The 27,258-nt window shown below is 29.1% G+C and overlaps 1 protein-coding gene across 4 annotated transcripts in view; it reads right to left on the bottom strand.

The window, feature by feature from the left end:
* Nucleotides 1-3,551: 3,551 nt before the first annotated feature.
* LOC129966748 (sulfotransferase 1B1-like) overlaps nucleotides 3,552-27,258 on the bottom strand; it is a 55,390-nt gene continuing 31,683 nt past the window's right edge. Inside the window, exons 1-2 of one of the 4 annotated variants that reach the window (XM_056081303.1) lie at nucleotides 9,956-11,484; nucleotides 3,552-5,845 (exon numbers count right to left, since the gene is read on the bottom strand). In XM_056081303.1, coding sequence (XP_055937278.1) covers nucleotides 4,942-5,832 — 891 coding nt within the window. In that variant the 5' untranslated portion in view covers nucleotides 5,833-5,845; nucleotides 9,956-11,484 and the 3' untranslated portion in view covers nucleotides 3,552-4,941. Of the gene's footprint in view, nucleotides 5,846-9,955; nucleotides 12,385-22,687; nucleotides 22,802-27,258 lie in introns of those variants that run through there. The other 3 variants (XM_056081301.1, XM_056081304.1, XM_056081302.1) reach the window with 3 other exon arrangements.

Genomic DNA, 27,258 nt, shown 5'->3' with positions numbered 1-27,258 from the left:
TTTTCTATTTCGGTATGCCTTTCTTCTGTGCGATTTTTCAATGTAATATATAATTCTTCAGATACTAATGTGTGCTGTTCTTTCAGTGACTGCAACATGAAATTTATTGTTGCATTAGCTGTTAATAAATTAAAATCTCTCCCGACATAATGCCTCAATAGTCAGTTTTATTGGAAGTAGAGCTGATATAGTTCTGGATATTAAGTCGAATTCACTATCTGAAAAATTAATTTACAGGTTTAAGTCTATAATTGCTTTTTGGATTGGATTTCTCAGTTTCAAAAAAAATCGTTCCATCATTAGGAGTAAACTGTTCCAACGTGTTTTAGAATCTAATATTAACATATATTCTGCTTTATTTTCAGTTAGTATATATTTTTGTAATATGGCATTTTTTGTAGGGGAACGTTTAAATATCTTAACAATTTTTCGAATTTTATAAATTATAGGAAGCAATTCTTGATAGGTTAATATTTCATCCTCATTAGCAATATCTTCTTCAACAATTACATTGTCATTATCTTCATTGTCAATATCACTCCCACTCTTACTCTTTTCAAAGTTGGAATCCGAAGTTTCTATATCCACAGTATTTGGATTTTTGTGTTCTTTATTTTTTTGGTATAATACATCTATTACTCCTAATTGAATTCCATGTGCATAGCACAACTGCTGATTTGCACCAATCAACTTTCCAACTTTTTTAATAATTGTTGCTCCATCAGTCGTTATGGATACAATATTTCCTTTCAGTTATAATCCATGTTTCGCTAGCAATTAATTAAGCCATTAATTTGTTAATTAATTTCACCCGTTAGGGAGACATAAAAACAAAAACGTATACTATATTGCTGTGTATAGCACAACTGCTGATTTGCACCAATCAACTTTCCAACTTTTTTCATAATTGTTGCTCCATCAGTCGTTATGGATACAATATTTTCTTTCAGTTATAATCCATGTTTCGCTAATTTAGATTTAAGCAATTAATTAAGCCTTTAATTTGTTAATTAATTTCACCCGTTAGGGAGACATAAAAACAAAAACGTATACTATATTGCTGTGTTCGAATCCTTTATATCTTAAAAATCCAAAAAAATACATAACTATACATACTTAAATTCTGTTCAAATTTACAAATTAACTTCAAATAGATTAGAATATTATTCAATATTTCTTAAAATTATAAAAGAAATACTATGTAAGTTAAATATATATATATATCTTTTTACGGATAATCAACGTGAGTTTAGGGCCCGCCAGGCCTGAGAACAGTGCATTTATTTGTCGGCCCACTTAACTTTGAAAATTATAAATGTAATGTTTTCTTTTCCTTTACGCTTTGGAGTCCTGGACTCAAGTATTTTGTCCTTTATCTTCTCTCTCATTTTCGATGAACCTGTGTGAGTGTTGGCTGCGACTACAAAAGGAGCAGGCAATGGTTTGATTCAAAGTAATAAGCATGATTTTCCTGTTACTTTTGAAGAAGATTGTATCGCCTGCACAATTACTGTCTCGACGCAGAAAGTCAAAAGTGCAGTTATAACAGAAATAAAAACGTAATGAGACTTATGAAGGACAATAAAATTTTCCTTCAAGGAACTGAACAAATAAGATAAAAATGCGGCTGCATTTTACATCTCTAATGCCTTCTTCGAATGGACTATTAAGTCTCTCCCAGTGTCAGTTCATCAACTCATAATCCTGTAGTGCTGCAAAAAATATTTTTCAAAAATTGAAATACATTAACTGCCCAAAACAAGCTGGAGTTTCCTCCCGTTGGCTCTTTCATTTACTAACACAATCTGACACATTTTGTGTTTAACTTTATAGAATGAAAGGCTATGATTTAAGGCTGTGCATTTTGGATCGTTTCCCACCGTCTTGGCCCAAAATTTACGGTTTTGATATCAAGACGATACATCAAGCTCCATTCATACCCTGATTTGTTTTAGAGTTACCGTGCGCATATGCACACATTCAATGTCCCCAATCCATGGATAGAGTAAGAATTTTATACCTTTATTATATTTGAATATATCTTTATTATAGTAAGAATTGTAACTTTTAGTATATAATTTTATACCTTTATTATAGTTGAATACAACTTCATTAGAGTAAGAATTTTATACTTTTAATATAGAATTTTATACTTTTAATTTAGAATTTACTTTTAATATAGAATTTTGTACTTCTAATGTAGAATTTTATATCTTTAATTTCTAGAATAGGGATCATGTATTAAAATCCACTCATTTAACTTTTTGCGATCGCGCGTTATCGCATTACGCATGTATGAGATAATAAGATTGATCGTAAGATTGGTAAACAATCAATCCTTTAACAGATTTGGACCAAAATTTGATACAAATCTAGAATTCAAGTAATAAAAACACAAACCGAAATCCATCCATTTGGGTCTTTTGAGTCATCGTACTCATATAAAGGTTCATATACAGGTTCACGGGCATGTTTCCTTTACAAAATGCCCCAAATTTGCTGGAAATATATAATTTTGCTCTAAAGACCTTGTAGCGTTTATGTATTATTGTATTTAGAAAGGGGTTTCTTTTCTCTTTCTTCGTATGACAAAGTGAAAGTTTCGAAATCGCCGAAATATTTCGAACTTCAGAAGTTTATGAATCCCCGAGTTTCTGACCTTGTGTCCGAAAATAATATTTTTAGAATTATGTATTGGTTAAAGACTTTTTGAACTGCGCAGATAAAATGAACTATGCAGATAATATAAGGTCTTTAGTACAAATTTCTGGATTTTTTTAATCATATTTGGTAAGAAATATATTTAAAGGAATCATATCTTTTTATTTAATACGATATTTCGAGATCTAAGTTAAAATAATAATTACAAAACGAAGAGATTTAGATGGATAAAATTCGGTACGTAGAGATAACATCTAAATTGTAGATATCAAATTTGAGACAAAATCCGTCTAGGGATTTTTACCATTTATCGGTCCGCATTTTCATTGGCATATTACGCGATAATTCAAAAATGCAGTGACATAAAAAGTTAGAAAACTACATATGTAATTTTCTAACTGCAGTTTTAGTTCTGTGTTAAATTTTAGTTTTATTCAGGCGAAAAAATAAGTCCTAAATATATTTTGGTGTCCTGATGTGTGTGCAGTTACCGCATTCCGGAGGAATAATAAAATTTATTTCAATCAATATTAGTGGGGACTTAGATGTATAGAAGGAAAGAGGCCGAAAAAATCTTCAAATTTGTATCAGGACTTCTTAATTAATTAATTTATTTCTGCTAGCACCAGATCCGTTTTTGCTTGAAAAAGATTTTAGTGTTATATCATTTCAGTCAAAAAAAAAAAAAAAAAAAAAATCCTTCGAAATTGAAATGTGAATCTTATAAATGCCATTATGGCTATGTATGAGTATTTTCGATCAATACCTCCTCTGAATTGGGTTGAATTCTCTTTCTCAACAGCTAACTGTATTTTTTCACACTTATTATGAAATAAAGAACACTGTGTGGTACAGTGTATATTCTAATTTTAATTAAAAATGTTGCATACAATAAATGGATTTTGTGCATTATAAAATTTTATAGAAGAGTATATATTATACATGAAAGGATTATATATACCGAGATATACGCGACATAACATCTATAACGTTATGCACACCCAGCAACGCCAGGTCTATCAAGTATAAGAACAAAAAAACAATTAAAGAAAAATTTGTTAAAATATTTCAGAAAATTTTATTGAAATTTTTTTTATATCGAAGTAATATTTTTAAGACTTGATAGAATATATAATCATAATATATGATTCCAGATATTTTTATAATTAATAGAAGAAGCACTCATTGTAGAAGATTCAATATATTCTTAAGACTTGATATTCTTATTTTTTTTGAATAATCTTCAAGAAGATAGCACTGTAAGAGTTTTCGCTATCAAATTATTTTACCACTTAAGGTTCACTGTTTAAAAAGGTATAATTTTATAGTAATCATGTCAGCACATTCCTCTAAGATAATTTTATTTTCATACAATTAAACTGTACACATGCAAACACTCCTTTCGGATTTTTACATATTCTCGTAGTCTTCTAAAATATGGCATTTTGGAGGAAATGCGAGAGTTTTAATCTTATAAAAGCTATCTGAATTTAGTCATAGAGTTAGAAATAAAAATCTCAACAGCACTTTAAACCTTTTGTACCAAAAAAAGTAATAATATTATGATTATATCTGTCGAAATATAATGATTTATTTTAATACTTAGGTTATATTATATATATTATATGTTATAAAATATATTATACTATGATATAATATATTTGAATATATTATATTATATTAATAATTATAATAAATTACAAAAGTTTTGTTTAATTCTTAAATATTAATTCTAAGAGCTTTTTCTTCCAAGACTTTTAAAATAATCGTTATTTAATGCAACAGGAAACGGTGCAACATTGGATCAAACGATGTATTAATATTAAGTCCGATTGGAGACAAGATTAAATTATAGAAATTTAACCAAATAGTGCGGTAAAGAATTCAAATGTTGCAGTTCCTCATAAGTAATTGTTGCTCTGTAAGTGGTCTTTTGTGAAGCAGTCTGGAATTGGAGTTATTTTGAACGGCCAGTTTTAAAATCTGGAAAATGTTTTTGAAAGGAATTCAATAATTCTTAAAATTATTACGGGTTTCCAATTGTATAAGTACGTCGAGTTATTCTATAAATGTGTATCTTCAATGATTGAACAATGTTTCTTGGAATACTTCTAATTTTTAAGACGATCATCAGTCAGTGTTGCACATTGAACATCTTTTTTTGTTAATGTTGTATATGTTTTTCAGACAAAGAATAAGTTGCAGATTTTGAGAAACAAGAAATAAGTAAGCAATGAATAATTGTCTGGAGTCTGCGATTTAAATGGCTTATCATACAGCTCAGTTCCATAAAGCGGACCATTCCTTTAGAACTTCAGTCCCATTCATTAATTTCTGGGCTAATTCTCGAATCCTTTTTACGTCTTCAGCTGGCAACGAATTTTTCCCGTCGCCTATGACCCCCTTCCTGAAAAAGGAGTCGTTTGATTTTTTAGATGCAGCCACTTCTTTCTTATAAAACGGATGTTCGAATGGAAGGTTTTTCTGCATGTAATCGAAATTGGTATGTTCTATCACTCTATCTAATAACTTCTCATCATTCGATAAATTTTGGAAGTACTCCTCTGCAAGAAATTTTGCTATCTTCAAAATCATGTTTCTTCTATCAGTGTATAGCTTCTCATAAGAAATTAACAATAGATTTTCGTCGTTTTTGTGCTCGAGGAACGATAGAATGTGTTCGAAATAACGAGCGTATTCGATCCTCCCGATCAAATATCCATCCAGGAAGTCATTGTAATCGACGTGAACGGGTCGAATTTTCTGTACGAATTTGTAGTAACTAATGAACTGGTCTTCGGGGTTTCTGTAGATATACAAGTACTTAGCTTTTGGATTCTTATTCATTCTGTTGAACGGCAGGTGAGTTCTATACACCCTGTAACTTTCCATCTGGTCGATGACCTTGGGTCCCACAAGTTCCATGAAAGGAACGTATTTCAGGAGCGCGTCGTTGAAGTCGGGGAACATCTCCGCTTTGCTCAGAATTTGTAGGACTATGTACTCCAGCCACCTGGTTCCCGTCTTAGGGTAGGAGACAATGACGATGTCACCATCGTGAGGCACATAGTCAAGAGTGCCTTCCAGGTTCTCTTTCGTGTAGAAAGGAGCCTTGGAGAAGGGAAATCCTCTCACGTACTGGATTCTTGCATCTTCTTGAGTTTCTGACATCTTCGTCTGCTTTCTGTTGGAAAAGTAAAAACAATTACAAGTCTGAGAAGTTATTAATTTCACCAAATGCTAAAATATATAATTAATTTATTAAAATCAATTTTAAACATTTTCATAGTGCATTAAATAATTGTTTTTTATTCTAATCATTTTCTACTATTTAGCTTGAAATTTATGATTAATTAATTATTATAAATATTATGGGATATCATAGTCATTTTTTAAATTCACTATTACTTAAATAAGTCACTCTTACATTAGAATGACAGTGAAGTTCCAGCAATGCCTTTTCAAATGTTCATTTGTTGCACGCATTCGTATCGACTATGGTAAAGATCTGAGTTTTAAATTGGAGGCTCATGAATCTCACGCTTCATACGCTGCTTCCCAATGACTTGTAGTGTTTCATTCAGTGGTGCATTTATTATTAGACAAATTATCAAAAAGGATAAAAAATATTTGAGAAATATTTTTAACCGTTTTGTATTTTTGAATGTTATAGTTGTAAACAAAGTCATTTTAAAATTATTGATGTTTGAAAGTAATAAAAGTGCTATTGCATTAAAAAGAAATATGAAATTATTTTTAAGTTATTCAAAAAAAAAAAAAAAAAGAACAATATTTTTGCAAATCTACTAAAAAGATGTAGTGTTAGTTAAGTTAAAAAGGAACGAATTTTCTGAGCTTTTTTACTTATATTTATAATAATCTATGATAGGTCTATAATTTATGTGAAAGTATATAGTAGTTCTGGAGAATTCAATTCGCAAGAAAATGTTTTTTTCAATTTCATTTATAACGATGTTCATAATTACCCCGATATGTTTATAATTATCACGGAGACAATGAGGTATTTGGGAATATCTGTTTTCGCTTCTGATCTCAATGATGAACTGATTAGAAGAGAATATATTTTAAATGTTTGTTCAAAGTACTGTTTGCTAAACTACTGTTTTTTACTTCAGAATTTTCTTTCACCGATCTTTCCCAATTCTTCTTAAAATCTGCTTTTTATTGTTTTACAATAAAAATATATTCTTTTTCCATTGAAAATCGCTTATAAGCTATCAAATTCATTTAATCTTTTTGGAATAATTTAAGCATCAAAATAAATCTTTATTTAGTCAAATTGATCTTTTCAAGCCTGTCATATTCATTTAATTACTGCTACTGTCGCCAATCTTTCTGATTTAGTCTCCATTCTGGTAACTTCAGTATAATCGATCAATCGAACATAATGGTTGAAAAATCAACAGCGGATGATTCGAGATAAATTATTCTTTCATCTCCATATTCTTATTGAAGAGAATCATCCTCTTCAAATTCCTTTCCCAATTTCACATTTTTTTTTCTTCCTCCACGTCATTATGCATGACGTCAAACAGTATCAAATTATTATTAATAATTTATTAGTGAAAGGTTATATACATATGTCAATAACATGGAAGAGTCTTTAAAAATTTCAGTTATTAATTTAACCCAAATTAATGAACATTATTGGCGAGACGAGGTGCTACCACTTTCCTAGATTTTAATATCATTTTCCATCATAAATTACGCCAATTTCATAAAAATTACAGATTTTTATATATAAAATCTTGTTCTTAATTACTCCTGAACCAAAGTTGTCAGAGATAATTGAGAACACTAGCCTGTTCGTCAGGAGAAAGATAGAAATGAACATAGAAATTTACTCGAATCCTTTATATCTTAAAAATCCAAAAAAATACATAACTATACATACTTAAATTCTGTTCAAATTTACAAATTAACTTCAAATAGATTAGAATATTATTCAATATTTCTTAAAATTATAAAAGAAATACTATGTAAGTTAAATATATATATATATCTTTTTACGGATAATCAACGTGAGTTTAGGGCCCGCCAGGCCTGAGAACAGTGCATTTATTTGTCGGCCCACTTAACTTTGAAAATTATAAATGTAATGTTTTCTTTTCCTTTACGCTTTGGAGTCCTGGACTCAAGTATTTTGTCCTTTATCTTCTCTCTCATTTTCGATGAACCTGTGTGAGTGTTGGCTGCGACTACAAAAGGAGCAGGCAATGGTTTGATTCAAAGTAATAAGCATGATTTTCCTGTTACTTTTGAAGAAGATTGTATCGCCTGCACAATTACTGTCTCGACGCAGAAAGTCAAAAGTGCAGTTATAACAGAAATAAAAACGTAATGAGACTTATGAAGGACAATAAAATTTTCCTTCAAGGAACTGAACAAATAAGATAAAAATGCGGCTGCATTTTACATCTCTAATGCCTTCTTCGAATGGACTATTAAGTCTCTCCCAGTGTCAGTTCATCAACTCATAATCCTGTAGTGCTGCAAAAAATATTTTTCAAAAATTGAAATACATTAACTGCCCAAAACAAGCTGGAGTTTCCTCCCGTTGGCTCTTTCATTTACTAACACAATCTGACACATTTTGTGTTTAACTTTATAGAATGAAAGGCTATGATTTAAGGCTGTGCATTTTGGATCGTTTCCCACCGTCTTGGCCCAAAATTTACGGTTTTGATATCAAGACGATACATCAAGCTCCATTCATACCCTGATTTGTTTTAGAGTTACCGTGCGCATATGCACACATTCAATGTCCCCAATCCATGGATAGAGTAAGAATTTTATACCTTTATTATATTTGAATATATCTTTATTATAGTAAGAATTGTAACTTTTAGTATATAATTTTATACCTTTATTATAGTTGAATACAACTTCATTAGAGTAAGAATTTTATACTTTTAATATAGAATTTTATACCTTTATTATAGTTGAATACAACTTCATTATAGTAAGAATTTTATTCTTTTAATATAGAATTTTATACTTTTAATATAGAATTTTATACTTTTAATATAGAATTTTATACTTCTAATATAGAATTTTATATCTTTAATTTCTAGAATAGAGATCATGTATTAAAATCCACTCATTTAACTTTTTGCGATCGCGCGTTATCGCATTACGCATGTATGAGATAATAAGATTGATCGTAAGATTGGTAAACAATCAACCCTTCAACAGATTTGGACCAAAATTTGATACAAATCTAGAATTGAAGTAATAAAAACACAAACCGAAATCCATCCATTTGAGTCTTTTGAGTCATCGTACTCGTATAAAGGTTCATATACAGGTTCACGGGCATGTTTCCTTTACAAAAGTGCCTAAAAGTTGCTGGAAATATATATTTTTGCTCTAAAGACCTTGTAGCGTTTATGTATTATTGTATTTACAAAGGGGTTTCTTTTCTATTTCTTCGTATCACAAAGTGAAAGTTTCGAAATCGTCAAAATATTTCGAACTTCAGAAGTTTATGAATCCCCGAGTTTCTGACCTTGTGTCCGAAAATAATATTTTTAGAATTATGTATTGGTTAAAAACTTTTTGAACTGCGCAGATAAAATGAACTATGCAGATAATATAAGGTCTTTAGTACAAATTTCTGGATTTTTTTAATCATATTTGGTAAGAAATACATTTAAAGGAATCATATCTTTCCATTTAATACGATATTTCGAGATCTAAGTTAAAATGATAATTACAAAACGAAGAAACTAGAGGTATAAAATTCGGTACGTAGAGATAACATCTAAATTGTAGATACTTATCAAATTTGAGATAAAATGAGTCTAAGGATTTTTTACTATTTATCGGCCCGCATTTTTATTGGCATATTACGCGATAATTCAAAAACGCAGTGACATAAAAAGTTAGAAAACTACATATGTAATTTTCTAACTACAGTTTTAGTTCTGTGTTAAATTTTAGTTTTATTCAATCGAAAAAATAAGTCCTAAATATATTTTGGTGTCCTGATGTGTGTGCAGTTACCGCATTCCGGAGGAATAATAAAATTTATTTCAATCAATATTAGTGGGGACTTAGATGTATAGAAGGAAAGAGGCCGAAAAAATCTTCAAATTTGTATCAGGACTAAATAAATTAATTTATTTATTTCTGTTCGCACCATATCCCTTTTTGCTCGAAAAAGATTTTTGTGACGTCATTTCAGCCAAAAAAAAAAAAAAAAAATCTTCGAAATTGAAATGTAAATCTTATAAATGCCATTATGGCTATGTATGAGTATTTCGATGCATACCTCCTCTGAGTATTTTCGATCAATACCTCCTCTGAATTGGGTTGAATTCTCTTTCTCAACAGCTAACTGGATTTTTTCACATTTATTATGAAATAAAGAACACTGTCTGGTACAGTTGATATTCTGATTTTAATTAAAAATGTTGCATACGATAAATGGGTTTTGTGCATTATAATATTTTATACAAGAATATATATTATACATGAAAGGATTATATATACCGAGATATACGTGACATAACATCTATAACATTATGCACAACCAGCAACGCCAGGTCTATCAAGTATAAGAACAAACAAACAAAAAAACAATTAAAAGAAAAATGTGTTAAAATATTTTAGAAAATTTTATTGAAATTTTTTATATCAAAGTAATATTCTTATCAAGTTATTCTTATGACTTGATAGAATATATACTCATAATATATGATTCCAGATATTTTTATAATTAATAGAAGAAGCACTCTTTGTAGAAGATTCAATATATTCTTAAGACTTGATATTCTTATTTATTACTCATAAACGTTGAAGAATCTTCAAGAAGAAAGCACTGTAACAGTTTTCGCGATCAAATTATTTTACCATTTAAGGTTCACTGTTTAAAAAGGTATAATTTTATAGTAATCATGTCAGCACATTCCTCTAAGATAATTTTACCTTCATACAATTAAACTGTACACATGCAAACACTCCTTTCGGAGGATTACATATTCTCGTAGTCCTCTGAAATATAGCATTTTGCAGGAAATGCGAGAGTTTCAATCTTATAAAAGGCATCTGAATTTAGTTATACAGTTAGAAAAAAATCTCTAAACAGCACTTTAAACCTTTTGTACCAAAAAAAGCAATAATATTATAATTATATATGTAGAAGTATAATGATTCATTTTAATACTTAGGTTATATTATATATATTATATATTATAAAATAATCATAATATATTATAAAAGTTTGGTTTAATTCTTAAATATTAATCGAAGAGCTTTTTCTTCCATGAATTTTATAATAATCGTTATTTAATGGCAACAGGAAGCGGTGCAACATTCGATCAAACGATGTATTAATATTAAGTCCGATTGGAGACAAGATTAAATTATAGAAATTTAACCAAATAGTGCGGTAAAGAATTCAAATGTTGCAGTTCCTCATAAGTAATTGTTGCTCTGTAAGTGGTCTTTTGTGAAGCAGTCTGGAATTGGAGTTATTTTGAACGTTCAGTGTTAAAATCTGGAAAAAGTTTTTAAAAGGAATTCAATAATTCTTAAAATTATTACGGGTTTCCAATTGTATAAGTACGATTAGATATTCTATAAATGTGTATCTTCAATGATTGAACAATGTTTCTTGGAATGCTTCTCCTTTTTAAGACGATTGTCAGTCAGCATTGCACATTGAACATCTTTTTTTTGTTAATGTTGTATATGTTTTTCAGACAAAGAATAAGTTGCAGATTTTGAGAAACAAGAAATAAGTAAGCAATGAATAATTGTCTGGAGTCTGCGATTTAAATGGCTTATCATACAGCTCAGTTCCATAAAGCGGACCATTCCTTTAGAACTTCAGTCCCATTCATTAATTTCTGGGCTAATTCTCGAATCCTTTTTACGTCTTCAGCTGGCAACGAATTTTTCCCGTCGCCTATGACCCCCTTCCTGAAAAAGGAGTCGTTTGATTTTTTAGATGCAGCCACTTCTTTCTTATAAAACGGATGTTCGAATGGAAGGTTTTTCTGCATGTAATCGAAATTGGTATGTTCTATCACTCTATCTAATAACTTCTCATTATTCGATAAATTTTGGAAGTACTCCTCTCCAAGAAATTTTGCTATCTTCAAAATCATGTTTCTTCTATCAGTGTATAGCTTCTCATAAGAAATTAACAATAGATTCTCGTCGTTTTTGTGCTCGAGGAACGACAGAATGTGTTCGAAATAACGAGCGTATTCGATCCTCCCGATCAAATATCCATCCAGGAAGTCATTGTAATCGAAGTGGACGGGTCGAATTTTCTGTAGGAATTTGAAGTAACTAATGAACTGGTCTTCGGGGTTTCTGTAGATATACAAGTACTTAGCTTTTGGATTCTTATTCATTCTGCTGAACGGCAGGTGAGTTCTATACACCCTGTAACTTTCCATCTTGTCGATGACCTTGGGTCCCACAAGTTCCATGAAAGGAACGTATTTCAGGAGAGCGTCGTTGAAGTCGGGGAACATCTCCGCTTTGCTCAGAATTTGTAGGACTATGTACTCCAGCCACGTGGTTCCCGTCTTAGGGTAGGAGACAATGACGATGTCACCATCGTGAGGCACATAGTCAAGAGTGCCTTCCAGGTTCTCTTTCGTGTAGAAAGGAGCCTTGCAGAAGGGAAATCCTCTCACGTACTGGATTCTTGCATCTTCTTGAGTTTCTGACATCTTCGTCTGCTTTCTGTTGGAAAAGTAAAAACAATTGCAAGTCTGAGAAGTTATTAATTTCACCAAATGCTAAAATATTAATTAATTTATTAAAATCAATTTTAGACATTTTCATAGTGCATTAAATAATTGTTTTTTATTCTAATCATTTTCTACTATTTAGCCTGAAATTTATGATTAATTAATTATTATAAATATTATGGGATATCATAATCATTTTTTTTAAAATTCACTATTACTTAAATAAGTCACTCGTATGTAATGTAACCTAAATATCATATAAAATATTAAAAATAGTGTATTGTACATCGACAAAATGCAGATATATAAAATTAGAAAATTTTTGCAGAGGTGGAAGTGAGTGAGAATCAATACCATCTCCACAAGCAAAGTATAATAAAATTATTGTTATTAATACACAACAATTAAATAAATGCCGTCTAATAAATACATGATTAGCTCCATGATTCCACAAAATTCTTTGACATTAATACCATGTTATTTTAATTGTTTTACTTAAATTATATCTATTTTGTACATGGATCTTTCTAATGGAGAACAATCTCAAGACATCATAGCATTATTAAAAACATAAATATCCGATTAAATTATTTTCGAATTTTTGTGATACGATAACTTTATTTTTTTATTCGTTTCGTAAACTACACAGATATTAAAAAGAATTTTTTTTCTTTATCGTTCAACAATAGTAGAAAATTACGTGCATAAATATTTGATAAAATATTTGAAACGGTTTGAGTTTTGTTAGAAAATCAAGCAAAAAATATTTTTAAATAATTGCATTCAGGAAAATTTTGTTTCTCGTCATTCCAAATTCTCGTCATTCGGCATTTGTTTCTCGTCATTTTGAACATTCAGGAAAATTTTGTATGACTATTAAATCGATATCATTAAAAAGATGATTTGTTAGATTTTAAAATGACTTGACATTATTTATGCAATATTTGAGGAGGTTATCGAAAAAAAAAAAAAAATGCCAAAATTCAGTTTAACATTTAATTAGTTAAAATTCAAATTAAAATTTCATAAAGATTATTCCAATGTGCATATTACCCACCTTTCAAAGTATATTTGTTCCATAGTTGCTAGGTGTGGAGCACGAACACACTCTCACACGCATTCATTTTTATTATAGTATAGAAACACATTTAAAACTGTTAAATCTTTAAAATAACTATTTAGTTCTATTTTCCCTCTTAAAAAATACCCTTTTCCTTAGTTCAAATGTCCATTCCTTTCCTTTATTTTTTTCAACTTAGTTCGAATTTCAAGGTCGAAGTCAAATATTTAGTTTTATCATAACATATTTGAATTAAGCCAAATTCCACTGCATTTATCATTTGAGGGGATGGAGAATCATTGAAAAGAGTTGACTGGAAACTAAGAATCCAGTAGACAGTTTCAAGTATAAACAAATACATGATAAGATTATTTGTGGACAGTGATCTCGAATGCTACTTATCGGATCTTCGTGGATAAGTAAACAAAACAGCTTTATTTATTTTTAATTTTTATTTTGAAGAACATTTGAGTGAAACTCTTGATAGATAGTATCAAGAACGATAATAAGTAGAAGAAAATGTTGCTTATCTTTCAGGATGGATACATTCATTCTTTCAGAAACGTTTAATATGGAAATAATTTTTACTTCCGCGTACATGCAATGTAAATATTTTATACGTGCGATAAAGCATTCAGATAAAAAAAAAGCGGCTTTGAGATATTGATGAATTTTCAAGTTACATAACATCTTGAACCCGAAACCACCATGTTTAGAACTGATCCCATAAAAACTCAGAAAACTTCATAAATGAAATTCAATGTGGTTTTATCACTAGAATCGCAAATCACTGCTAAATTCTGAAAATAATCTGTCATGGGTTTGACTGCATGCAGCTTTCTCTATGGTATGTTTATGAACGTGATGATAAGTTCACTGAAAGTGATCTTGAAAATTGCTTTCTTACTCTCTAAACAGAGTATTATTACCCTTCCCTTTCATAAAAATTGTGATAACCGTGAACATCACAAGTACTCAGATTTTTATTTACGGAGTCCCTTAATGAAGATCTTGTGCTTCGCAATATATGTATTTAAGAAAATTGAGTATGGAATATTCCTCTTCTGATCCGATTCAACCCAAAATTTGACACACAGCTGCAATTTTAATTACAAAATCACGTACCAAATTTCGTTGTATTGAGTTACACTTCTACATATCAGTAAATACAAAACAGAACAACAAACGGTCGACATTTTAACGCAAACTTTGACACACATCTACTCTTTACATGCTAAAACTGTCTATTTAGTTTTACTCCTCCTTGTTTAATATGTGGCGGTGAGCATTGGCTGGAATAGAACCTGGGACCTTGGAGTTCGCAGCCGAGTAACAAGACCACAAGACAAAAGTAATGACTCGTGTCCCGTAGCTGTTAGCTAGCTTATAAGCTTTCACCACAGTACTTTGTAGATTTTTCTCCAAATTTTGAGCAAACTCTATTCTGAGGAATTCTGTCCGTAAGGCAGTTCGAATATAACACGAAGGATAAAATTCGGGATATTTAACGTATATGTTGCCCACACCTGTCACATTTTTTTAGCCTAATCTAACAAGGAGTTGACAGTCTGTCGGTCTGTACTTTCAGAAACATGTCATAACGCAATGATTTAAATATATAAAGTTTGGCGTGTGATTTTATGATTATAACTGTAATTCTGTGTCAAATTTTCGTTTCAATTGGTTGGTAAAAACGCGTCCTAAAACAAAGATTGGATTTTCAGACACCATTAACAGCATGCTAGGTTTTAATCGCCAAGGATCACTCGAAAGATTCAATAAAAATGCTAAATTCATGCCAAAGATTAATATTCCATAACTATTGTACGCCAGTGCCAAATAAGGCGCTCTCTGCTTTACTCAATGTCTTTTCATTTTTGAGTCTTAAAATCACCTTCCAAAATATTTCATAGTTTTCTTTAAGACATGTAGCAGCTCAAGCAGCTTGAATAAGTAATTTTGAACCTTCAATAGAGTTCATTTTAGTTTTGTCGTAAATAATTATCCAAGAAATGGTGATTGTTTTTCTAAGATGTTAAGTCAGTATTCCTAGAAGAAAATTAATTATTATAGCCTGTTTTTCTATCGTCTTTTTTAATTGGAACTCTGAAAATAAAAAATAAAAAAAAGATTAAATTTTCTTCTTTTTTCTTTTATGAGATATCAGTTGGTGGACAAGTGTCCATGTCCGTGATACTTCGACTATTCTATATATGATTGTAGCTTTTTAAAGAGCTCTTCTTTGTGTTTGATTCAGTCTTTATTTGGTTCCGATTAAACCAAATTTCAGCACGATATATCATTATCTGTTTTGGCACATTTTTGCAGATTTCTCTTAGTATATATCAGATTTAACATCCCATATTGTTCTCAAATATTGAATAATTTTGCCTTGAAGTTACCAGGCGGTAAATCCACATCGTTCTATCATAAAGCGTAATCCCAAAATATTTTAACATTGTAGAATATTTAATGTTTTTACCTCTGATCTTCATATAGGAAGAATATAAATTTTTTTTTTATGAAACGAAACATAATAAATTAATTTATTTGGATTTAATTTTAAAATAATATTTCATAGAGCAATCTTCTATTTTTTTTAAAAATTGAGTTCCTAAGTTTTTCCGTAAATATATACGAAACTTTTTCCAAAGCCAATAAAAGGAAATCATCAGCAAACATGATGATGTCGCACTTAGACTTTTGCAGTAGTTAAAATCAATATAATTTACAATATCAACTATTTCTTTATTCGGTAAAAAAAAGTCTTTAATGATATAGATTAGATATTATGAGTGTCACGAAGCTATTTCAGACCCATGGTAAAAGGAGAGGAAGTGAAGAAAGAGAAACAGTTGCGCGAGAAGGTGTGGCTGATACCGGTAAAAGTATGTTCTGGTGGGAGTTCCAATGGGGACTCCGAGAAATGAGTTTAAATTTAAATTGGAATTTAATTATATGTATGTAATAGTTATCGATAAATTAATCCATAAAATATAATAAACTTGTGTTGCCACAAAACGTGTTAATACTTGTGTCTAAGCAGGTGACAATGAGATTTCATTTTTTTCCAAGGGAATTAATAATATCTTGCCTTGAAGAAAATGAAACATGTGAAATATCTTGAAATAAATGAAATATCTTGCCTTGAATAAATGAAATATAATCTTGATACTACTGAATGCAATTGGCATATTAAATGAAATAGCTAAGGTAATTTATTTTTCCTCTTCTGATCTTTCAATGAAATTAGTTTAATGCCAGAAAAGTGCCTTTCATTTATCCAAACCGAACTGCTTTGACTGGAACTTTGTTTTCTTCTCAAGTATGATTCTCTACTGTGTGGGAAAATTTTCTCCCATGTAGGATATGTACATATATTTGTCTATAAGTTCTTGCCTACCTTTGGTAATCATCTTCTGGTTGCCTATTAATTTAAAATCATTATTTAGATGCAACGTTTGCTATTAAGTTCAAATGCTTTTAAAGCAAAGATAACTGTTATCGTATGCTATTTAATACAATCAAAATTAAATACAATCAAAATCAATATAATTAAAATTTGTGATAATAAAAGATAAATGCATTAGCGCACAAAAATAGCTGGATGCAGGAAAAAAATAGGCTGACATCCAGCACGTGGACCAAACGGGATAAAAAGACGGAGGGTTAAGCGCACTCGAGCCGTTTTCCAAATATCTGGTAAAATGTTCTTATAAATATCTGGTAAAATGTTCTTATTAAGGCATTCATTTAATCTGCCAGGGAATCATTCAGGTTTTAAGAAAAAAGACTTTCATAAAAGAAAAAGAACTTAAGAAAAAGACCCATCATGATCAATAGCCTTATTGGCATTAACAAGCAAAATTATATGTTTAATTTCTTTTTTTTTGAAGTCGAAGGTAAGTATACATCATTTTGATTCTTAATTTTAAGATGTGTTTGAGCAATATGTACAGAAAAATGAAATTCTAAAATCCTAGAAAAGGTCATCCAAATATGAAGATTTGACTTATTTTTTCGTTCTGCATAAATTTAAATATGAATTATGCTTTTAATAATTTTTTTTTGAAATTTTATTGGGCTTACAATTAAGATTTAATTTCAGAATCAAGCAGTATTTAACTTTTAAATACTACTTAAAAGCAATGTAAACTTCTAAAGTACTTATGTTTTTAAATACTACTTCCCTTTCCTAAATTAATTTGAAGCAGCACCCAAAAATTTTTTGTACCTTTTAAAATGAGAAGAAAACGAGTTATAACCTATACAAATATAAGATCCAATATTTTTTATATAATCTCCAAGTGATCTTTTTCATATTTTTCAAAAGGAATCGACTTTATTTTATTTAAATTTTTTAACAAAAAATGAAAATGCAAAAAAAAAAAAAAAAAAAAAAGCCGGAATAAAGATCATTGCATAATTATTCTTACGGCGAAAAATATCCAGATGAATTAAAATTATTGCCTGCCACTTTTTTTTAAATTTATGCATTTTGGAGACATTTAAAAAATTATTTGGTTTTATTCTTTGCTTGCTTACTTCCCCATGTTCCATTTATTATTTTAACCCTTTCAGAGGCATAATATTAAAAGGAAATTCTCATCTTAAAAAATGCATCGATGACCTTGAAATAAAATATTTTGCACCTAAAATTTCTTTCTGCCTTTTGTTTTTTCATAAGGGTGTGAAAAAGACAACAACTGAAGCTGTATAGAAGGGGGAAAACTGTATAGAAGGGGAAATAGAAGTTAGTTTTTTAAAAAGCAGAAGAAAATGGCAGATTAAAAGAAAGATCCATTTTGAATTGGAGGAATCCACCGGAAACCTGAAGTTTATTTTAAATCTTCCTCCAATTTCAGGCTGGAGAAAAAAATCTGTGGATCATTCATCTTTTCGCTTTTGCTGCAATTGTACACGCCTCTGTATTCACTTAACTTTCTTTTAAATTATAAATAATGAAATACAATTAACATTAAATGTATTTTTTATTTATTAATTTTTTTCTTATTTTTTTAAATATTGATATTTTTTAAAATGTCCTTTCAATTTAAAGAAGGTGAGGTTGCAAAATCGCAAGCATGTAAAATAGTGCTTACAGTTGCAAAGTTTTCTTTTATTTCTAGATTGCTAATGACAAGTAAAATTCATTGAAAAGGAAAGGTAATTTTCCATTCTACTATCTGAAATGATATGTCGTGAGAAAAAGTTTATTTTCTAATATTTGTTGTTGCGTTTCTTCCTCAAGGCTAGGACAATGAATGTCTAGTGATATTGAAGTAAACTTTAATATCTTTTAATACAATCTGTCCACAAGAGTTCTCATGGCGGACAGATAGTATTTTAGCAGTTCCATTTAAATTAATTCTGATTTCTGACATCTTTATTAGAAATACATCTGCACTTTTAAAAAGTCCATTTTTGAGAATTAAGAAATAAATTTATGCATTTAATAATACTCTCTCTCTATTAATATATATATATATATATATATATATATATATGTATAGTAAAGTCAATAAAGGAGATTGGTTGAAAAGGTCTATAAGAAAAAAGTATGTAATACCATAATAAAAACGCAGGAAAAAAATGACATAGTCTTAAAATAGATGAAGATATTTTCGATTAAAATTATGAACTTTCCGTGTTTTGGAAAAGGGTTGTCTATAATTGAAAAAAGTTTTTGCGAGTTTGGCAACAGCGAAGAAAAATTTAAGCAACGAAGAAAATAAACAAAAATAATAAAAATATGAAAACGCATTTCGGGAGGGGGATAATCTGAAGATATTTTTCAATTTTAGAGGATTCCTTTTTCGTTTCAAGGAAAGTTCATAATTTTAATCTCAAATATCTTCGCCAATTTTTTACAGATCATTCCATGAAACTTTTTCCTGTGTTTTTATTATGGTGTAGTGTACATTTTTCTATTGGACTTTTTGACCGATTACCTTTATTTTTTTAGTTATTTTTGTAATTTCTTTATTTCACCGTTAAAACAGCTGTAACTTATTTTAATAAATTTAGCATAGTCACTTTACTATGTTAAGTGCACATTACTTGTCTGGCTATACAGGATGCCGTTTTAAATAAAAGTTCATAATAGGACATATATATACTTTGTTCTAAAATTTAGTTAAAGGCGATTTATAGAGAACCCATTGAAAAGTTGCATGGATAAACTAATATAAATTAATAATAATGTCCAATGGAAACTAAAAACAAGTAATTTACAAATTTACCTGCTGCTTCCTATTGGCCGACAAACCTTTGACAGACGAAGGAGCAAAAAGTATACAACTTTTATTAATTTCAGTTATTGGCAAAGAAATTGCATTTTTGGTGAAGGAATTTATTCTCAATATATTCATTGAATATTAAAGATTATTTGCAGTAAATTTTGATTTAAATAACCATTTTCTCTCCCTAAAAAGCAAGCAATGTTTTCGTTTTTTCGGTGTTTTTTAAAATTAGGATAACGATTTTAATTATACTACTCTCAATATTTCTATCTGCAGTCTGTAATTGCCCACAAAATCTTGGAATAGTACTTTAATTCATCGGATTTAAATTCAACAGTACATATTTAGAGAGAACTGCGTGAAAGAATTGGAAGACCCAACATTAATACGAATATCGGACTAAAAATTGTGATGATAAAAGAGTGGCGAAACATTGATGAAAAATAAATTTTAAAAACGCTAATGGGCTCTTTAAACAATAATTTAAAAGCTATTATGGATATTACAGAATATTCTACTAAGTACTTACTGATCTAAATATCACATGACTTATAAATATGTATAGATTTTTTAAAAAGTGTATGAAGATAGCTCTTTTATTTCTTTTTGATAAGAATTTTTCAAAATTCTTGATGAAAACTCTTAAAATATTTAATGAAATTTTGTAAAGGAAAAAGTTTTATAGATATTATTAAAAAATCCTTAAATTGAAATATTAATTTTAATAACGGATAGAATAGTATTTCATTAAAATTCTTAAGTCAAGGGATATCTTTGGGGGCCACTGAAGCTGTAGATAGAAAATTAGGAAATGCGTAACACAATGAACAGAATGATGTGAAGCTTCTAAAATAGTATCCGTCTAGCGAAATTTGATGCCTAAAAATATTTTGCTAAGAAAGGCATCAAAACTAAGTCGCATTAAATATGATGTAACTTAACATCAAATGATAATAAGCATGAATCCTTAAAAACCAATTATATGTATAAAAGAAATAAGAAGAGTATATAAAAGAAAACGTAAGATATTTTAGTCTGCTCTTAAAGAAAGATTAAGATTAAAACCAGCTGGAATAGTCTTTTCAAAACTTTCTCTCATACTCTCTAATTAAAGTGTTATACCAGAAAACGCTTTGCATGGCACTGGCGTACAAAAATTACGAAATATCAATTTTTGACATGAATGAAGCATTTTTACTTAATCCATCGTATGATTATATCAAAAATTAAATTTGTGTTTCAGATGTTTTTACCGATCGATTGAAACAAAATTTATTGTTATATCTATTGCATAAATTACCAAACTAAATTTGATATATTTAAGTCATTGCGTTTTTAAGTTACCGAATTGACATGTTTCTGAAAATACATACCGACAGCCCGTTTAACCACTTGTTGAATTTGACTCAAAATTTGGTAAATGTTTTACACTATAGATGTTAAATATGTGTATCGAATTTTATTTATCTAGCTCGCTCCGTTTCGTAGTTATCGTGTTATTTTATATTCGAACAGTCGGACAGACAGACTCCCTCTGTGCGGATTTGAAATCTGTAACTTTGTTGTGAAAACTATGTAATCCGTCTCATTTAAAGCGTTTTTGAGTGAACATATTCTCAGACAAGCAGTTACAATGCCAAAAATTGGTTTTTCGAATTCAGGATTATTCGTCCAAATTTCTTCAAGTTCAAATTTTGTGACTTTCTCTGTATACTGCATATACGAGAAGATAAAAAAAAGTGCAAAGCACAAAAGCACTTTTTTATTAAATTAAAATTATAGTGGAATTCGGATAATATCATTATTTCAAAACGTGTCATTGCGATTTGACTATTTAAAAAGAATGTGAAAGCGTTTTCGACTTTTTTGTGCCGTAAATGTTTCTGACGCTTTAGCGAGACTTGCGTTGGATTTGTGACTCCGAACAATGATGTATTTATAAGCCAGCCATTCCTACAGATGAATCATTGTTTTCCACATGGATTAATATTAAAACTGAAATGGAATGAAAAATTAAGTCTTTACTTATTTCTTTACTTATTAAAAGGAAGTCAAGACCCTCCTCTTTTTAGATTAGGAAAAAGCATCCAACAAATAACATTTAAATGTACGTATAAACTCCAAATGCATGAATCTTGTTTAAGGTGTATGTACGCACTTGAAACTTCGAAAATCGTTCAAAATATCGAACATTTTTTTTATTGCTTAATAATGTTCTCTGATCCTTTAGCTTTCAAACGATACCAAGATGTTGTCAATATTCGAAATATTTCTCGAGTTATAATTGTTTTTATTGAGGTGCTTTCATTAAAAACTCTAGTTACGGTTTTTTAAACTCATTTTATGAAGAATGATATTTTCCCATTATGTAGCTTCATTCAAACAATCATAAATCAACAAGAAATGAACCAAATACAATTATTTACAGATCAAAATAATCTGTATGAAATAGTGGATGTTTTGTGCCTCAATCAGAGTTATATTTATATAAATAAATTTTTAATAGCTATTTAAAAGTTAAAATGACAGAAAAAATCTGGCTTTTTCTATGCATTGTTGATGAAAAAATTGTTAAAAAAACTATATATTTTTATAACCTGATTGAGGCAGACAATATTAGGATTAATATTAGGCATCATTTCCAACTAGAATTGTGTGTGTCTTACAAATTAGAATTTAAGATATCATGTTTCAAAAAATATGCTAATTAGCTCATTAAATATCATTTAATTAATTAATAATAAGTGTAATATGGTTTTTTCTCACTGAAACGAGTCTAAACATATATTAATGACCTACTGTAAAAAAACTGGATTTATAAAGTTAAAATTAAAAAAAAAATCTTCTAGTGTGTACGTACACCTTAATTTAAATTTAATTTTCAATGAAGAATGTATCAATTTTAGAATATTTTGAATGAGAAAGTTTATATCCATTTTAAATCAGAATATATTTTAATTATATGAATATATATACACGCTGAAAGAACTTACCCAAGTAATCAGTCCTTTTCAGATGCTAGTCTCCCTTTGGGTCCTTAGTTTCACTCTTTGCGCTTGATAGAAACTATAAGTATATATAAGGAGGTGAAGTTTATCTGATTTTTTTTTAAAAAGAGCAGAAAAGGGTTCCGAAGGTTTGCATCATTGAAAAATTCTCTGATAAGAGGAGTTATCTCAAAAGTTTCTCCACTTTTGATAAGACAAGTGTTAATAAGCAAAGCGGTGATAGAGCCTTGGAATTAAAACTTGGGGCCAAAGATACTTCTTCTTTAGCTTTAAATTACTGTTTAAAAATATTCATCACGCAATTATTTTATTTTTGTTACAAAATATCGGAACGAAGGAAGAGGGGGAAAAAATCATTGAATTTTTTAAAAATTAGATTAATCTGTCTACTTCTGGTTGCTTTTCTTAAGTCTACATAATTTTGCGAAGTAAATCGGAAAGAAAATTACAATTTACTGAAGATTAAATTAAAACAAATAAAAAAGATTAAATTAAAACAAATAAAAAGTTATTAGGTTTTGAAAATTTAAAGGGGGGAAACAGTCTAATATTTACTTTGCCGAAAGCATTTGAAGGCTTAATCAATCCTATTTATTGAATTTATAATATATACATGCATATATAAGTATTAAAATTTACATTTATTAGCTGGATTAAATTTTACTTTTTATGGATTAATTAATAATGTGAACAAATATCGAATTAATATATACATAAAAATTTATTTCCAGCATGATATACTCAAATGTGTTTTTAAAAAATTATGCCTTCAATGTACAGTAGACTCCTGATTATCCGCGGGCGGGTTATCCGCGCCTGCCGCAATAAGTTTTTTTTTTTTTTTTTTTTTTTTTTTGCTTCCATTCAAAGAGAAAATGCTTCTAAAGCAAGAAGCAAACACAAATGACTGATTTCTTCAATAAGGTGTAGTTTTACAGTTATAATTTTGTAATTACATAATACATTACATTATTAAAACAGTACATATTTTCTGTGCATCCTTGACGCCTCTCGTAAGTACAAAGCACATTTCTGTTTTCATTAACAAAATGCATTTTAGGTTAGTTTTGAGTGATATACTAAAATATTAAGCGTTAGTTAAACATTTCCTGCTGTTTATTTTATGTTTTATTGTACATAAAACGATTTTTCAAAGTTGGAATGGTTTTTTAGCTTTTTCCGGATTATCCGCGATTTTTGTTATCCGCGGCGGCCGCGCCACCCAATTCCGCGGATAATCGGGAGTGTACTGTACTTCATAGTGTAGGCATAAAATGTTTTCTTCTATTTTTCATAATTTAAGTTTCTAATAATTCATTACTGTTAATCAGAAACAAAATTATAAAAAAAAATAAGTTAGAAGCATGCTTATGTTAATGTACAATACCTCTCTACCTTTCTCCCTTAACTCTATTCATAATAAAACCTCTTAGAGCAATTTTTTTTTTTGAAATTCTAATTAAATTTTTAATGGATTAAATATTAAACTGAATTTTGGAGCTTTCTCGTGATAATATCAGAAAATATTATGACACATAAAAAAAGTTTACACTGTTTCAAATTTTTTAAAAGAAAATTATTTTAGGGATTAATGCAAAATGTAATTGTCGTGCGAACATTTCCTAATTTTTTCAATTTTAAAAATATATATTTTTTGTTGCTTAATTTCTGATAATAGACTATATTTTTCTCCTAAAATTGCAGCAGTTTTCATTGTTTCTTCTAATACTGAATCGGGTAATTTTCCAATATTGTTGAAAGTTGAGAAAAAAGAATTTTGCTTAATTTGTATGCAGTTTAGGAGAGGAATAAAAAAGTAAAGTTACCATATCATGAAACTTAGAAGATAGATGAATTGGATTTATACTTTTTAAATAGCGCTATGATGTTATGAGGTTGTCACTTTTAGAAAGATTCATATAACAAACATAACTTCACTAAAACATTTAAAATAACGCGGCTTAAAAATCAGACAGTTTGGCGGAGTCATGGACTTATCTAAACAATTTATATTTATATCTTTTTTCTTAGATTAAGAATTTTTTTTTCTTTTGGCATTCATAGTGTGGCTGAGTTTCTTTATTGCATTATTTTTAATGTCACGAGCTTCTACAACAGCTGTTTTCAATTTTTACTATGATTTTTAATAAAACAAATAATTTTCTTCATTAATGCACAGTCATATTAAACTTAAACAGAGAACAACTTGATGCCTGTAGAGTTGGAGAAGTCAATATATATGCCTGTAGAGTTGGAGAAGTCAATAAAATATTGGAGAAGTCAATATATACTATATATACTGATAATCCGAATCAATTAGATTATCGAATTAAAAACTATAATTGACAATAGATGGCACCATGAGATGTTCCTTGGTGATAGTTATTGCATTTTCAAAAGCTCCTTTCTTTCCTCGAAGTGAAATGTTTTAATTATTGTTGTTTTTTTCTCTTCGACAGCACTAAATCCTTGAAAATAAAATTAATTCTTTTTTAGATTCAAATAGGCTTAAAAGATAAAGAGCCTTAAAAAATTCGGGTTGAAATTTTTGAGGATTATAATATTTTCTCTTTGCATACTTCTTGTATGAAAAGCAGTAATAAAAAGTGAAATAAAGGGAATAGAAAGAATGGAATATAAATGGATCATATGTTGGTAATGAAATTGGGACCAGCTTGCAGTTAAGATTTATCTAGTCATTATAAAAACTAGGCAAAAAAATTACGGTTTAAAAATATTCATCATGCAATTATTTTATTTTTGTTACAAAATATCGGAACGAAGAAAAAGGGGGGGGGGAAAGAGTGATTTTTTTTTTTTTTTTAGAAGTCAGTGAATTTTTTAAAAATTAGATTAATCTGTCTACTTCTGGTTGCTTTTTTTAAGCTGACATAATTTTTCGAAGTAAATCGGAAAGAAAATTACAATTTTCTGAAGATTGGAAGCAAACTATATGGTCGGCCATGTGATAATTAAACTTAAATGTACAGGTTACTTTAAAATAGCAAATTTGCGACAGGAAAATGTTCTTTAAAATCGATAAAGAATCATACAGTCTTAAGCGTCATGGCTATTTCTTGGCAGAATATGAAAAACAGACTAACATTAAATTTAACAATAAAAAATGAAATTCTTATTAAAGTTTTCGAAAATTGATAGAGTTGTATAAAATTTTGGATTTTATTATTTTATACCAAATTAATGGCCGCCTCGAGGAAATGGAGTGCTTTAATTGCATGATCCTGAGGAAATAGATGATATTGTCTAAATGATATTTATTTCATGCAATGATATTCAAAGTTTTAGTCAGTTTTAGATGGAGAAGTAAATTTTATTTCTTTGAAGTGTTATAATGCTTAGAATATTTCATTAAATATAAGTTTTAAGGCTGCATAAAAATTTAGATTTCAAAACTTTTCTAACAGTACATTTATAAGCTGAAACAATTCGAATATAATTATTCGAAACATTTTTCCATCTAGCCCCATATGCTTATCTATTATATATTATAAATTTCATTCTTTTAAACATTTAAACAATATAAAATTATTCATTTTTCTGTTATTGTATGCGAAGCAAGCAGAAAGAAAGCTTATGAAATTCGAAAAAATCTCCAAGTCATTTTGCCTGGATTTTGATGAAACCTTAAAACCCCTCTGAGCTTGAAAGGAAAAAATATTTTTGAAATTACGTTTGACAGTAGATGAATTCTGTGATTGAAAAGAAGTAGATAGACAAACAAAATTTATTTTTGAATTTTAAACTCAAATTGTATATCTATTGTAATTTATCATGCTAAATGTATCTCAATTGCATCATTCTAATGTGTTTGATCAAATTATTTTTGTTCAAACTCGTTAAGCATGTCTGTCTCTCCATCTATGTGAACAAGGTAAATCAATGAATCAAATAACTGAAATTTGGATTTTAACTTTTCTGTACTAAGTTGAAAGAATTGTGCTAAATGTTGGATCGAATCCTCAAAAGGGTTGACTGAACTTTGGTCTGCGTGTTCGCGTGTAAATAAACTGAAAAACACTACAATTTAGATCTACGCCTTTTAATATGTCTCTTTTACACCAAGGCTATTGATTTGGATTTAATTTTAAAATCATTCGGCAATAAGAATAAATCCAAATGTAATTTCGACTTTACACAAAAGATAATGGATGGGTGTATAAGAGAAAAATGAGGAATAGAATTCACACTAGTTAGAGAAGCTGTAAACAAAAGAGGACCGCATCATAGATGCATACGAAAAAAGGGAAGAATAGAATTCTCCCTACTAAGAAAAACTAACTCGTTAGACCAGCCACATTGTCAATACTCATTTTTTACAGCGAATCTCAAATGCCATGCAAACATGTTTCTAAATAATATTAACATCTTGCCGTTCGTATAGGAATTCTTTTATTTGGCGACGGTAGGATTTTTGCCGTTGGCGGTTTTTCGAGGTTTTCGAGAGATTATAATTTTCATTTTTATAAAATAAATAAGTAATTATTTAAAATAATAATAATTTTTATATTATAAATAATAATTAATAGTAAATAATT

This window comes from Argiope bruennichi, chromosome 4 (assembly GCF_947563725.1).
Source record: "Argiope bruennichi chromosome 4, qqArgBrue1.1, whole genome shotgun sequence".
NCBI lineage: Eukaryota > Metazoa > Arthropoda > Arachnida > Araneae > Araneidae > Argiope > Argiope bruennichi.
This window is presented reverse-complemented; position numbering and strand designations above follow the sequence as displayed.